The following is a 15,185-nucleotide window of genomic DNA, read 5'->3' as shown; positions in this document are numbered from 1 at the left end:
CAACACCAACAAGGTAACCAGAAGAACAACACCAACAAGGTAACCAGAAGAACAACACCAACAAGGTAGCCAGAAGAACAACACCAACAAGGTAACCAGAAGCCAGATTGCTTAATCATTGCCAGAGAGAACTGCCTTGGCCCCCCAAACCTCCCAGGACCTGAACCCCAACAGCCCAGTGGACCCCAACAGCCCAGTGGACCCCAACAGCCCAGTGGACCCCAACAGCCCAGTGGACCCCAACAGGCCAGCGGACCCCAACAGCCCAGTGGACCCCAACAGCCCAGTGGACCCCAACAGCTGCTGAGCAGCACAGGCAGGTACGCACAGGTTATTTAACACGGGTCAGAACCATCCCAGATATCTGGAATAGTTTGCAGACTATCAGCTGGTTATAGCTGCTATCAACAACAGACGTTTTTAAGCTTTTCACACCACTGGCCAGCAATCTACAATGAATTGTTTTTGGAAGACAGTGTTTATCGCTGTTTATGTGTTTTTCTACGTTGCGGAATCCTTCCTGCTTCCTACAATTACAGTCGTTTTGAATGACACTGTCACACTCCCCTTCTCTGGATCATGTGATGGTTTTATAGAATGGAAGCATCGCCATGAGAGTGAATCAGCAGGTGTTACACACACCACGGTCGCTACACTGCACCAAGGAGATTTCACACCCGGAGTGGGCTTTGAGAACAGGGTTAAACGCGGGGATGGAGACCTCTATCTCAACATTACCTCTGTTGTATTTAATGATATGGGTTGGTTTGAGTGTCACTGTGGTAAGACTCAAGAAGATGTACAATTTGTAGTTTTAGTCTCCATTGTTGTCGGCCAACCTGCTCTTGTTGGATCTAATTTTCAACTCAACTTCTATGGCTTAACAGAAAAACAAACTCCTGACAGTGAGGTGTACGTCTGTTGCAGAAAGAATGAACAGACTGTGCTGAATGTCATGGGGGGGAATATAATCACTGGCTCTGGGTTTAAGAACAGGGTATCTGTGTCCAAAGATGGATACCGACAGGGAGACATTTCCCTCACCCTCACTGACCTACGCCGTTCTGATCAGGGGACATACAAGTGCCGCTTCGGCCCTGACAAACAGACGAGAGGAAATCCAGATTCTCTCACTCTCACTGTCACTACTAGAGAAACCCGCTCTGAGGACACAGGAACCCGGTCACCATGGATAAAGATAGTTTTAGCATTTGCAGTAGGAGGGTGTGTGAGTTTCTTTACAAGCACAATGTGTCCTCTGCGGTCCAGAATGAACTGTTCAGGATTTATCTTTCGGCGCAGCCCCAGGGGATCACCATAGCCTTCAAAAGAGTCCCAACAGAGTTCTGATGGTCATAGTGATGAGAGAGTTACCATCTGTCCTGAGAGGGAGAAAGAAACCAGAGAGGTGAATGGATCCTCTACCATCATAGAGATGGAGGAGTTACGCTAGTCTGGTCCCAGACCTGTTTGTGCTCTTGCTCAACTCCATTGATTGGTGTCTATTGTAGTGGTATGGTTTTGGTTATTGTTGGTGTAACAATACTTAATAAACCCAGTGTTAGCAATAAGAACATACTTGGCGATTTGAATACAGCCACTCTCAAATTGTAGTATTGTTTACTGATCAGTTCTGATGTTACAACCATTCTAACGTAACAGTAATGTGCACCAAAGTGACCAGTTGATTGTAACTGAACAACCCTGTGTGTGTGTGGTGTGTGTGTGGTGTGTGTGTGTGTGTGTAGCCAAGCCATTAGATGTAGACCTAGTTTTTAAGATGATTATGGAATTAAAATAGAGTTTGAGAGTTATTTGGGAACAACAGGAGACTTCTTGCACTTTGGTCAGTTAGTCATTACTTCAGGTTCTCCTGCTTTCATCTCCTGTGATTCATAATACTATCAATGTATAATGTGCCTGTTTGGTTCCTGCTGGATTTGTAATATTATTGATATCTGGAACTGATTACTGGTCATCCTGCAGATGTGAGAACAATCAAATTAACACGCTGAAGGACTTCATGATGTTAATGTATTTTATATGATCACTTTTAAGACTAAGTTTGAAATATCATAGTTGTTTTAATGAAACTATTCTGATTTTTATTCCACTCTTTTATAAGACTTAGGTGTCAATTCCATTTGACATTTGTATTCATTGTACATCCAAGTTTAATTTTGGATTAAATACTGAATTAACAGTTCACAAAGGATAATTGGAAGTGCAGAATGTTATTCATGATGAATTAATTTTCCACATCAAATGACAGACCTACCATCAATGTTGTTCTACAAGATAACATAAAGCGTTTAACTAGGTGGTTTACAATATGTGTGAGGATGGATGTTTGAGAGAGTACAACATAGCTAAAAATATAACGGAATATTTGAAATAATCGTCATACAGGCAATGTAGTCCACAGATTCATAAACAGGTAGTTTTCAATGCAACGAAGCTGCATGCTGATCTGATCTACCATCTAACACAGACAGAATGTCAGGTAAAATGCAGCAAACATTTATTCATTTGTCTTTTCTGCCAAAGGCAACAATCAAGGTGCTACTTTACAGTTCATATTGTACTTGATTTGGTGATGGAAGAGGGTCCTAGATCAGTCTGTGCTCTTGTCAACTTCCTACACTAGCCTGATCCCAGAACAGTTTGTTGGTAAGAGATCAGAAACAGACTGCCACCCAGGATAACTCTACACTAGCCTGATCCCAGAACAGTTTGTTGGTAAGAGATCAGAAACAGACTGCCACCCAGGATAACTCTACACTAGCCTGATCCCAGAACAGTTTGTTGGTAAGAGATCAGAAACAGACTGACACCCAGGATAACTCTACACTAGCCTGATCCCAGAACAGTTTGTTGGTAAGAGAGCAGAAACAGACTGCCACCCAGGATAACTCTACACTAGCCTGATCCCAGAACAGTTTGTTGGTAAGAGATCAGAAACAGACTGACTGCCACCCAGGATAACTCTACACTAGCCTGATCCCAGAACAGTGTGTTGGTAAGAGATCAGAAACAGACTGACACCCAGGATAACTCTACACTAGCCTGATCCCAGAACAGTTTGTTGGTAAGAGATCAGAAACAGACTGCCACCCAGGATAACTCTACACTAGCCTGATCCCAGAACAGTTTGTTGGTAAGAGATCAGAAACAGACTGACACCCAGGATAACTCTACACTAGCCTGATCCCAGAACAGTTTGTTGGTAAGAGATCAGAAACAGACTGACACCCAGGATAACTCTACACTAGCCTGATCCCAGAACAGTTTGTTGGTAAGAGATCAGAAACAGACTGCCACCCAGGATAACTCTACACTAGCCTGATCCCAGAACAGTTTGTTGGTAAGAGATCAGAAACAGACTGACATCCAGGATAACTCTACACTAGCCTGATCCCAGAACAGTTTGTTGGTAAGAGATCAGAAACAGACTGACACCCAGGATAACTCTACACACTGTTAGATGTTTGTTCCATGTAAGTTTCCACACAACAGTTATAGCCTGATTAGCATTATTAGGGAAATGTGCAACTAGTGTGAGAGAAACAGACTTCAGTTAAAATGGTAATGGAAATAAAACTAAAATATTGACTTTGCAAGAGGATTTGACCCTGTAGGGTAAATCAATTAACAAATGGGCCCCTTTCAAAACAGTAAACAGAAGGAGAAGAACAAGTAAATAATTACACACAAAAAAACCTATAGCAATATACAGCTTGTCAATCCACACAACACAGAAAAATACATGTTGTGACATGAGGAAAAAGGTCGATAATACAACAGTTTCTTCATATAGAGCTGAATACTGTCAACACTAAATTAGACATGAAAAGTTATGAAACTGCATGTAAGAAATGTACAGTATCAGTCAAAAGGTTGGACACAACTACTCATTCCAGGTTTGTTAAAAAATTTTTTTTTTTTAAATCTACATTGTAGAATAATAGTGAAGACAAACTATGAAATAACACACATGGAATCACGTAGTAACCAAAAGTGTTAAACAAATCAAAATATTTTATATTTGAGATTCTCCAAGAAGCCACCCTTTGCCTTGACAGCTTTGCACAATCTTGAATAAAAAAATATATAAACTCTTGAATGGGTAGGTGTTAGGTAGGTGTTTCCAAACTATTGACTGGTACTGAATATGTTCTTTTTTTGATAGTTATTTTAAAAGCTTTAAAAGCTCAGTATTCCAGAAAGAAGATGGTCACGTCACTGGTCGATATTTGGTCAATTTAGTCATACAAATGAATGACACATGAAATGATGTGCATTCTCATGCATAACTGGCCACAGTGAGAAAATGTTCATATAGCACACATACGTCAGACTGCAGATGCATCCATGGCTGAGTCCCCATTCTCCGCCCTTCTCCCGAAGTGTGCACTTGCACACTTTCTCGTAACGATTTCACAAAGGTTGAATCCAGCCAACGCTTACACCACTCCTACGCTTTTAAATCCATAAAAAGGGGAGTGTGCAAGTGCACACTTCTGGACAAGGGTGGATAACCAGAATGTAGCCCAAGCCAACTTTCACCCTCTGTCCATCCACCCCTCCCTCAGTGTACCAGCTCCAGCTGGCTGGCGGAGAAGGGCAGCACCCCGCTGACGTAGTAAGCGATGCCCAGAGAGAGCAAAGCGATGACCACCAGCAGTAGCAGCACCCTCCAGAAGCCCAGGTCCTCAACAAACTCCTGCCAGGTGGTCCTGAAGCTGGACAGGACTCCCTCCCTGTTCTGGAGGTCGGGGTTCAGCAGGGAGTGGCTCTCCATTGCACTGACAGGAAGAGAAAGAAGTAGCCAAGTGTCAGCTTACATGCCATTACTTGATTTTAAATAGGAGAGATAGACAGGAGAGTATATATAGGAGAAATAGGAGGGAGAGATAGATAGATAGGAGAGATAAACAGGAAAGACAGATAGGAGAGATAGGAGGGAGAGATAGACAGGAGAGATAAACAGGAAAGATAGACAGGAGAGACAGACATGAGAGACAGACATGAGAGACAGACATGAGAAACAGACAGGAGAGATAGACAGGAGACAGACAGGAGACAGACAGGAGAGATAGATAGGAGAGACAGACAGGAGAGACCGACAGGAGAGATAGACAGGAGAGATAGACAGGAGAGATAGACAGGAGAGATAGATAGGAGAGATAAACAGGAAAGATAGACAGGAGAGACAGACATGAGAGACAGACAGGAGAGATAGACAGGAGACAGACAGGAGAGATAGATAGGAGAGACAGACAGGAGAGATAGACAGGAGAGACAGATAGATGGTACACATGTACATAGGGCGTAAGGGTCGGTTTGGGATGGAACCCCCTTGTGTTGGAGAGATAGCACAGATAAATATATATAGGAGAGATAGATAGCGCAGATATATATATATATATATATATAGGAGAGAGATAGATAGGAAAGATAGATAGGAGAGATAGCGCAGATATATATATATATATATAGGAGAGAGATAGATAGGAGAAATAGATAGGAGAGATAGATGAACTCAGCAAAAAAAGAAACGTCCCCTTTTCAGGACCCTGTCTTTCAAAGATCATTCGTAAAAATCCAAATAACTTCACAGATCTTCATTCATTGTAAAGGGTTTAAACACTGTTTCCCATGCTTGTTCAATGAACCATAAACAATTAATGAACATGCACCCGTGGAACGGTCATTGAGACACTAACAGTTTACAGACGGTAGGCAATTAAGTTCACAGTTATGAAAACTTAGGACACTAAAGAGGCCTTTCTACTGACTCTGAAAAACACCAAAAGAAAGATTCCCAGAGTCCCTGCTCATCTGTGTGAACGTGCCTTAGGCATGCTGCAAGGAGGCATGAGGACTGATGTGGCCAGGGCAATACATTTCAGTGTCCGTACTGTGAGACGCCTAAGACAGAGCTACAGGGAGACAGGACGGACAGCTGATCGTCCTCGCAGTGGCAGACCACGTGTAACAGCACCTGCACAGGATCGGTACATCCGAACATCACACCTGCGGGACAGGTACAGGATGGCAACAACAACTGCCCGAGTTACACCAGGAATCCCTCCATCAGTACTCAGACTGTCCACAATAGGCTGAGAGAGGCTGGACTGAGGGCTTGTAGGCCTGTTGTAAGGCAGGTCCTCACCAGACATCACTGGCAACAATGTCACCTATGGGCACAAACCCACCGTCACTGGGGTGCTCTTCACTGTTCACTGACGAGTCGCGGTTTTATCTCACCAGGGGTGATAGTCGGATTCGCGTTTATCGTCGAAGGAATGAGCGTTACACCGAGGCCTGTACTCTGGAGCAGGATCGATTTGGAGGTGGAGGGTCTGTCATGGTCTGAGGCAGTGTGTTACAGCATCATCGGACTGAGCTTGTTGTCATTGCAGGCAATCTCAACGCTGTGCGTTACAGGGAAGACATCCACCTCCCTCATGTAGTACCCTTCCTGCAGGCTCATCCTGACATGACCCTCCAGCATGACAATGCCACCAGCCATACTGCTCGTTCTGTGCGTGATTTCCTGCAAGACTGGAATGTCAATGTTCTGCCATGGCCAGCGAAGAGCCCGGATCTCAATCCCATTGAGCACATCTGGGACCTGTTGGATCAGAGGGTGAGGGCTAGGGCCATTCCCCCCAGAAATGTCCAGGAACTTGCAGGTGCCTTGGTGGAAGAGTGGAGTAACATCTCACAGCAAGAACTGGCAAATCTGGTGCAGTCCACGAGGAGGAGATGCACTGCAGTACTTAATGCAGCTGGTGGCCACACCAGATACTGACTGTTACTTTTGATTTTGACCCCCCCTTTGTTCAGGGACAAATTATTCCATTTCTGTTAGTCACATGTCTGGGGAACTTGTTCAGTTTATGTCTCAGTTGTTGAATCTTATATTCATACAAATATTTACACATGTTAAGTCTGCTGAAAATAGTGAGACAGTGAGAGGACGTTTAGTTGACAGTGAGAGGACGTTTATTTTTTTGCTGAGTTTAGATAGGAGAGATAGACAGGTAGATAGATATATAGGTTTCCAGCTTAGAGTGGGTGTAACAGAGTTAAGATCGTGCCGTTAGTGAGCTCCACAGCTCGAAATGTCACCAATCACGTTGCTGAATTGCTAGCTTTTCGGAGGCGTATTATTGTGAAGTGGGCAGTTAAGTGTGTTAGCGAGGCAGAGTACGAAACATCAAGTACCGGTAAGGACTTGTGAGTCAGGGAACTATACTGTTAAGCAGCATAGTAATGCCTGTAACATAGGCTCCCCTCCACTTCCTGCACTGTCCTCCCCCTGTTCTGCACCTCTCTCATTAACTCCCCCACCCCTCTCCTCACCTCTCGCTCTCAGCCATTTGCATGGTCTCCAGTTTGGAGTGGGCTCCCCTGTTGAATCCTTTCAGCTCCTGTTCCTCTAGGCCCTCCAGCAGGCGGATAGCGTCCTTGTTCACCCCGCGCCTCTTGGCCAGCACCAGAGGAGTGGACCCGTTGTGGTTACTGGGAGAGAGAAACACACAATGTAGCATGATAATGTTCAAACAAGGGTCCAACCAATGTTTGAGAAACACATTGACCCTATGGGGAGTGGACCAATGTGTATATCTGAAAAACCTAACAGGGTGACCTAAAAACCTATTAAGGGTTCCTCTATGTGATAGAACCCCTGTAACTCTAACCCTGCTTTTACCCCTCAGTCAAAGCCCCTCTCAGGCCCCAAGCCAACTGTAAAACAGTCTCTACTCCTCCCCACTCCCTTCCAGGCCCTCAGCCCCTCTCAGGCCCCAAGCCAACTGTAAAACAGTCTCTACTCCCCAACACTCCCTTCCAGGTCCTCCCAACCCTCAGCCCCTCTCAGGCCCCAAGCCAACTGTAAAACAGTCTCTACTCCCCCTCACTCCCTGCCAGGCCCTCCCAACCCCCAGCCCCTCTCTCACCAGATGTCTATCTTGAGACCGTTGGACACCAGGAACTGGATGGTATCCACGTGTCCACAGAGGTGTAGCGCCGTGTTTCCCTGGTAGTCTGTAGCCAGGAGGTCCGCCCCAAACTTATGGAGGAAACAACAGATGTCCACGTTCCCCCTGGCGGCTGCTAGGTGCAGGCCAGTACGGCCCCGGTTGTCCCGTGTGTTGGGGTCACAGCCCGTCTCCAGGAGCCGCTTGGTGAAAAGCAGGTCCCCGTCGATGCAGGCCTGCAGTTAGGGATATGCCATTATTTAACCAGGCAAGTCATTGAGAACACATTGTCTTTCATGATAACGTCCCGGGATAAGTTAGATGAATTAGTTGATTGATTGATTCTGTATTGAATCAGAGGATAAGGGAATTGATTAACAGACCCTAGCTAACTTAAACTTTAAATCGATTCTGAAGACCTGGGAGCACACCGTAGCAAAACGTATTGCAACCGAAACAAGAGTTTCTAATTGGACAAATTCTTGTAGGTCCATCCCTGTTTGCTTCTGTTTGGTTCCTACACTGCTGCACAACACCACACCACACCGGACTCTAGACCCTACACACTTGTGGGGATCTGAGAGGATTTGACAGGTGTCGTCAATATGGTGAAACGTCCATCTAACCTATCAGAGGGCAAGTGAAGCTACTACCAGATTGCTTACGCCTGTCAGATCCTCACAGACCTCCACAAGTACATAGGGCGTAGGGGTGGATTTGGGATGCAACCCCCTTGTGTTGGACTCAACCCCACCAGGAGCAGAGGAGCAGACATTAGGGTTGTCAAATCACTCGCACCGAATAAAACAAGTGTAGAATATACAGTGAAATGTTTACTTACCCAACAATAAAATAACAATAACAACACTACTGGTACAGAGTCAATGTGCAGGGGTAGGCATCTTCCCTACCTGGAGCAGGGGAATGGAGGTCTGAGACGAGTCATTGATGAAGACATAGGACATGTCCGAGTGGGTGTCCGAAAATTCCAGCGTACCTGAAGGGGGGATATGGAGGAAAGGAGGGGAAGGAAGAAGATGAGGAGGAAGGCAGAGGGAGGAAACGGAGAAAATAAAAGCTTTATTGGTTAGGACGGTGCCTTCAGGAAGTAATTACAGGAAGTAATTACACCCCTTGGCTTTCCCACAATATGTTGTGTTACAGGCCTACACACAATACCCAATCATGTCAAAGTGGAACTGTATGTAGAATTTTTCTACCAATTAAATAAAAAATGAAAAACTGAAATGTCTTGAATCAATAAGTATTCAACTCCTTTGTTATAGCAAGCCTAAATACATTCAGCAGTAAACATCTGCCTAACAAGTCACATAAGTTGCATGGACTCCCTCTTGAATAACTATCTCATCTCTGTAAGGTCCCTCAGTTGAGCAGTGAATTTCAAACACAGATTCAACCACAAAGAACAGGGAGGTTTTCCAATGCCTCAAAGAAGGGCACCTATTGGTTGATGGGTAAAAAAATGAAAATAAAAAGCAGACATTGAACATCCCTTTGAGCATGGTGAAGTTGATTAATAACACTTTGGATGGTGGATCAATACACCTATTCACTACAAAGATAAAGGTGTTTTTCATAACTCAGTTGCCGGAGAGGGAAAAAACTTCTCAGGGATGAGGCCAATGGTGACTTTAAAACAGTTACAGAGTTTTATGACTGTGATAGGAGAACACAGGCTGGATCAACAACATTGTAGTTACTCCATAATACTGACCTAAATGACAGAGTGAAAAGAATAAAAAATATTCCAAAACATGCATCCTGTTTGCAATAAGGCACTAAAGTAGAAGTGCAAAAAATGTGGAAAAGAAATTAACCTTATGTCCTGAATACAAAGCGTTATGTTTGGGGAAAATCCAACACAACACATCACTGACTACCACGCTTCATATTTTCAAACATGGTGGGGCTGCATCATGTTATGAGTATGATTGTCATTGGCAAGGGAATTTTTTTTTTTTTGGATAAAAGGAAACGGAATAGAGCTAAGCACAGGCAAAATCCTAGAGGAAAACCTGGTTCAGTCAGCTTTCCAACAGACACTGAGAGACAAATTCACCTTTCAGCAGAACAATAAACTAGAACACAAGGACAAATATACAATGGAGCTGCTTACCAAGAGGACATGAAATGTTCCTGAGTCACCTAGTTAAAGTTTTTCCTTAAATCGTCTTGAAAATCTATGGCAAGACAAGAAAATGGCTGTCTAGTAATAATCAACAACCAATTTGACAGAGGATGAAGAATAAAATAATACTGTAAAAATATAGTACAATCCAGGTGTGCATAGTTCTAAGAGACTGATCCAGAAAGACTCACAGATATAAAAGTATTGACTCGGGGGTGTGAATACTTATGTAAATGCGATATTTTTGTATTTCATTTTCAATAAATTAGCACCAGACTAGAGGTCAACCGATTAATTAGGGCCGATTTCAAGTTTTCATAATTTTTGGGCACCGATTTTTGTTTTGTCTTTATATTTTTTAATACCTTTTATTTAACTAAGCAAGTCAGTTAAGAACACATTCTTATTTTCAATGACGGCCTAGGAACGGTGGGTTAACTGCCTTGTTCAGGGGCAGAACGACAGATTTTCACCTTGTCAGCTCGGGGGATCCAATCCTGCAACTTTACAGGTAACTAGTCCAACGCTATAACCACATGCCTCTCATTGCACTCCACGAGGAGACTGCCTGTTACGCGAATGCAGTAGAAGCCAAGGTAAGTTGCTAGCTAGCATTGAACTTATCTAATAGAAAACAATCAATCAATCATAATCACTAGTTATAACTACACATGGTTGATGATATTACTTGTTTATCTAGCGTGTCCTGCATTGCATATAATCGATGCAACGCTGGGGGATGATTTGACAAAAGCGCATTTGTGAAAAAAAGCACAATCGTTGGACGACTGTACCTAACCATAAACACCAATGCCTTTCTTAAAATAAATACACAGAAGTGTATATTTTTAAACCTGCATATTTAGCTAAAAGAAATCCAGGTTAGCAGGCAATATTGACCAGGTGAAATTGTCACTTCTCTTGCGTTCATTGCACGCAGAGTCAGTGTATGTGCAACAGTTTGGGCAGCCTGGCTCATTGCGAACTAATTTGCCAGAATTTTACGTAATTATGACATAACATTGAAGGTTGTGCAATGTAACAAGAATATTTAGACTTAGGGATGCCACCCGTTAGATAAAATACCGAACGGTTCCGTATTTCACTGAAATAAATGTTTTGTTTTCTAAATTATAGTTTCCGTATTCGACCATATTAATAACCAAAGGCTCGTATTTCTGTGTGTTATGTTATAATTTATTTTTTTTATTTTATTTTTTATTTTACCTTTATTTAACCAGGTAGGCAAGTTGAGAACAAGTTTTCATTTACAATTGCGACCTGGCCAAGATAAAGCAAAGCAGTTCGACAGATAAAACGACACAGAGTTACACATGGAGTAAAAACAAACATACAGTCAATAATGCAGTATAAACAAGTCTATATACAATGTGAGCAAATGAGGTGAGAAGGGAGGTAAAGGCAAAAAAGGCCATGATGGCAAAGTAAATACAATATAGCAAGTAAAATACTGGAATGGTAGTTTTGCAATGGAAGAATGTGCAAAGTAGAAATAAAAAATAATGGGGTGCAAAGGAGCAAAATAAATAAATAAATAAAAATTAAATACAGTTGGGAAAGAGGTAGTTGTTTGGGCTAAATTATAGGTGGGCTATGTACAGGTGCAGTAATCTGTGAGCTGCTCTGACAGTTGGTGCTTAAAGCTAGTGAGGGAGATAAGTGTTTCCAGTTTCAGAGATTTTTGTAGTTCGTTCCAGTCATTGGCAGCAGAGAACTGGAAGGAGAGGCGGCCAAAGAAAGAATTGGTTTTGGGGGTGACTAGAGAGATATACCTGCTGGAGCGTGTGCTACAGGTGGGAGATGCTATGGTGACCAGCGAGCTGAGATAAGGGGGGACTTTACCTAGCAGGGTCTTGTAGATGACATGGAGCCAGTGGGTTTGGCGACGAGTATGAAGCGAGGGCCAGCCAACGAGAGCGTACAGGTCGCAATGGTGGGTAGTATATGGGGCTTTGGTGATAAAACGGATTGCACTGTGATAGACTGCATCCAATTTGTTGAGTAGGGTATTGGAGGCTATTTTGTAAATGACATCGCCAAAGTCGAGGATTGGTAGGATGGTCAGTTTTACAAGGGTATGTTTGGCAGCATGAGTGAAGGATGCTTTGTTGCGAAATAGGAAGCCAATTCTAGATTTAACTTTGGATTGGAGATGTTTGATATAATTAATATAATTAAGTCTATGATTTGATAGAGCAGTCTGACTGAGCGATGGTAGGCAGCAGCAGGCTCGTAAGCATTCATTCAAACAGCACTTTCGTGCGTTTTGCCAGCAGCTCTTCGCAAGAACAGCGCTGTTTATGACTACAAGCCTATCAGCCTAATGGCTGGTGTAACCAATGTGAAATGGCTAGCTAGTTAGCGAAGTGCACGCTAACTTTTACTTTTCCAAAACTTTGTTTTTGCATTATTTAAACCAAATAGAACATGTTTAATTATTTATTTGAGGCTAAATAGATTTTTATTGATGTATTATATTCAGTTAAAATAAGTGTTCATTCAGTATTATTGCAATTGTCATTATTACAAATTAATTTTTTAAAATTTAAATCTGCCGATTAATCGGTATTGGCTATTTTTTGGTCCTCCAATAATCGGTATCGGTGTTGAAAAATCATAATCGGTCGACCTCCACACCAGACCAAAAGAAAACATCCACAAACAAAGTTTTACTTTGTCATTATGGGGTATTGTGTGTTGGTGGAAACATTTTTTAAATCGATTTTAAATTTAACACAAGATGTGTAAGTCAAGGGTGAGTTTTTGGATCCACCTATATGCAAACGACACCATTCTGTATACTTCTGGTCCTTCTCTGGACACTTAACGAGCTCCAACGCCATACAACACTCCTTCCGTGGCCTCCAACTGCTCTTAAATGCTAGTAAAGCGAAATGCATGCTCGTCAAACGATCGCTGCCCGCACCCGCCTGCCTAGCATCACTACTCTGGACGGTTCTGACTTTGAATATATGGACAACTATAAATACTTAGATGTCTGGCTAGACCGTAAACTCTCCTTCCAGACTCACATTAAGCATCTCCAATCCAAAGTTACATCTAGAATCGGCTTCCTTTTTCGCAACAAAGCCTCCTTCACTTATGCTGCCAAACATACCCTTGTAAAACTGACTATCATACCAATCCTTGACGTCGACGATGTCATTTACAAAATAGCCTCCAACACTCAACTCAACAAATTGGATGCAGTCTATCACAGTGCCATCCGTTTTGTCACCAAAGCCCCATATATTACCCACCACTGCGACCTGTATGCTCTCGTTGGCTGGTCCTCGCTACATATTCGTCGCTATACCCACTGGCTCCAGGTCATCTATGAGTCTTTGCTAGGTAAAGCTCCGCCTTATCTCAGCTCACCATGGTCACCATAGTAGCACACGCTCCAGCAGGTATATCTCACTGGTCATCCCCAAAGCCAACACCCCTTTGGCCGCCTTACCTTCCAGTTCTCCCCTTCCAATGACTGGAACGAATTGCAAAAAAAATCACTGAAGCTGGAGACTTAAATCTCCCTCACCAACTTTAAGCGTCAGCTATGAGAGCAGCTTACTAATCGCTGCAGCTGTACACAGCCCATCTGTAAAAAGCCCATCCAACTACCTACCTCATCCCCATATTTGTTTTTCTGCTCTTTTGCACACCAGTATTTCTACTTGCACATCCTTATCTGCACATATGTATACAGATTTTTCTATTGTGTTATTGACTGTAAATTTGTTTATTCCATGTGTAACTCTGTGTTGTTTTTGTCGCACTGCTTTGCTTTATCTTGGTCAGGTCGCAGTTGTAAATGAGAACTTGTTCTCAACTGGCCTACCTGGTTATATAAAAATGTAATAAAAGGAGTATAAATAATCTCTTTAGGCACTGTAGCTAGAGCTAACACAAGGTAGGTAGCTAAGTTAGCTCTTATTACTGAAATGAGCAGAACATTATTATTACCTAGTTAGATCCTTAAACTACGGTATTACGAAAGGCAAACCCTGAATAAAAGTTCGCTTGGCGTATGAGTAAACGTTTAATTGCACATGCAGTGGATAGCTAGGCAGCTATCCAAGATAAACAGATATACAGCTAGCTAGCTACTTCTTGCCAGATAAGCTAATAAAAAGATGCTAGCTAACGCACTAGTAATAACGTGACTATAAGCAATTATCAATATTATCCAACACATTAAAACATTCGGAAAGCATATTATACCACATCTTCAGATGTTGGTGATGATATTTACCTGTTAATGTGTTCCAAATCAGACGTCAAAATCCCCTTTTCTGCAAAACAGTGTTGTTGTGGCGATGCTGAACAAGCTTTTACGACAACAGTTTGGCGCAGACCGCTTTACGGCAGAGGGTGGCTCTCAGAATCGGACCAATCAATCTACATTTCCAGCAAGGCCTAACAGTACGTCTTTTTATTGTCTAAATGTCAATTTATTAAAAAATTCAGTTGACCTTGCCAGACATGTCCAGCCATATAATGCATGATGGAATTCAACATAAAAAAACGTACAATCTCCATGGTCATCATTTGTTTCACTGTGGATTTTTTAGTATTTTTTAAAGGTAACCTTCACACTTGAAGGCAGTATAATTAATTTGCTATTTTGGTCAAGAATGACACGGTTTTGACAAAAACTTTACCCTAAAAATATGTCAAATCAAATCACAATGTATTTATTTTATTAACAAGGTCTCAACACACTTTACAAAAATAATAATACAAACATCTTTAAACACAAAGTTTGTTTTACCCATCCAGCAGCAGTTTTCAAAATGCTCCTCAACCCATAAGGGGTTTAAATCTATTGATGGTGTTGGTCATTGGTTGATGATCAAATATGACCAGGGATGGACTGGGACCAGAAATCAGCCAGGGCATTTCCAACACACGCCCCATTTTCTCCTCGAGGCCCCCTTTATAAGCCAAAAATATATATAATTTTGCACAAAACCAATTTAAACAGGCCCAATGGAATTAAACAGGCCCAATGGAATTAAACAGGCCCA

The 15,185-nt window shown here is 42.5% G+C and overlaps 1 protein-coding gene across 2 annotated transcripts; it reads right to left on the bottom strand.

Annotated features, from left to right (window-relative positions):
- Positions 1 to 2,024: 2,024 nt before the first annotated feature.
- LOC109880161 (ankyrin repeat domain-containing protein 46-like) lies at positions 2,025 to 14,524 on the bottom strand. Of its 2 annotated transcripts, XM_020472398.2 has the most exons (6): positions 14,411 to 14,524; positions 10,126 to 10,189; positions 8,900 to 8,985; positions 7,968 to 8,224; positions 7,372 to 7,530; positions 2,025 to 4,805 (listed from the first exon to the last, which is right to left on the bottom strand). In XM_020472398.2, exons 3-6 carry the CDS (start codon positions 8,951 to 8,953, stop codon positions 4,589 to 4,591), a joined length of 687 nt encoding a protein of 228 aa, XP_020327987.1. In that variant the 5' UTR covers positions 8,954 to 8,985; positions 10,126 to 10,189; positions 14,411 to 14,524; the 3' UTR covers positions 2,025 to 4,588. The 2 variants fall into 2 exon arrangements, with proteins under 2 accessions (XP_020327987.1, XP_020327986.1); XM_020472397.2 differs by lacking the exon at positions 10,126 to 10,189.
- Positions 14,525 to 15,185: the final 661 nt, after the last annotated feature.

Source organism: Oncorhynchus kisutch, linkage group LG16 (assembly GCF_002021735.2).
Source record: "Oncorhynchus kisutch isolate 150728-3 linkage group LG16, Okis_V2, whole genome shotgun sequence".
Lineage (NCBI taxonomy): Eukaryota > Metazoa > Chordata > Actinopteri > Salmoniformes > Salmonidae > Oncorhynchus > Oncorhynchus kisutch.
The sequence above is the reverse complement of the archived record's forward strand: the minus strand, read 5'-3'. Positions and strand labels throughout refer to the sequence as shown.

Bases quoted from the DNA above. Each gene is read 5' to 3' on its own strand.
- LOC109880161 (XM_020472398.2), bottom strand. From the start codon at position 8,953: ATGTCCTATGTCTTCATCAATGACTCGTCTCAGACCTCCATTCCCCTG. The intron at 8,225-8,899 runs GTAGGGAAGATG...CCCTAACTGCAG, and splicing joins CCTCCATTCCCCTGCTCCAG to GCCTGCATCGACGGGGACCT. The intron at 7,531-7,967 runs GTGAGAGAGGGG...TCTCTCTCCCAG, and splicing joins GGTCTCAAGATAGACATCTG to TAACCACAACGGGTCCACTC.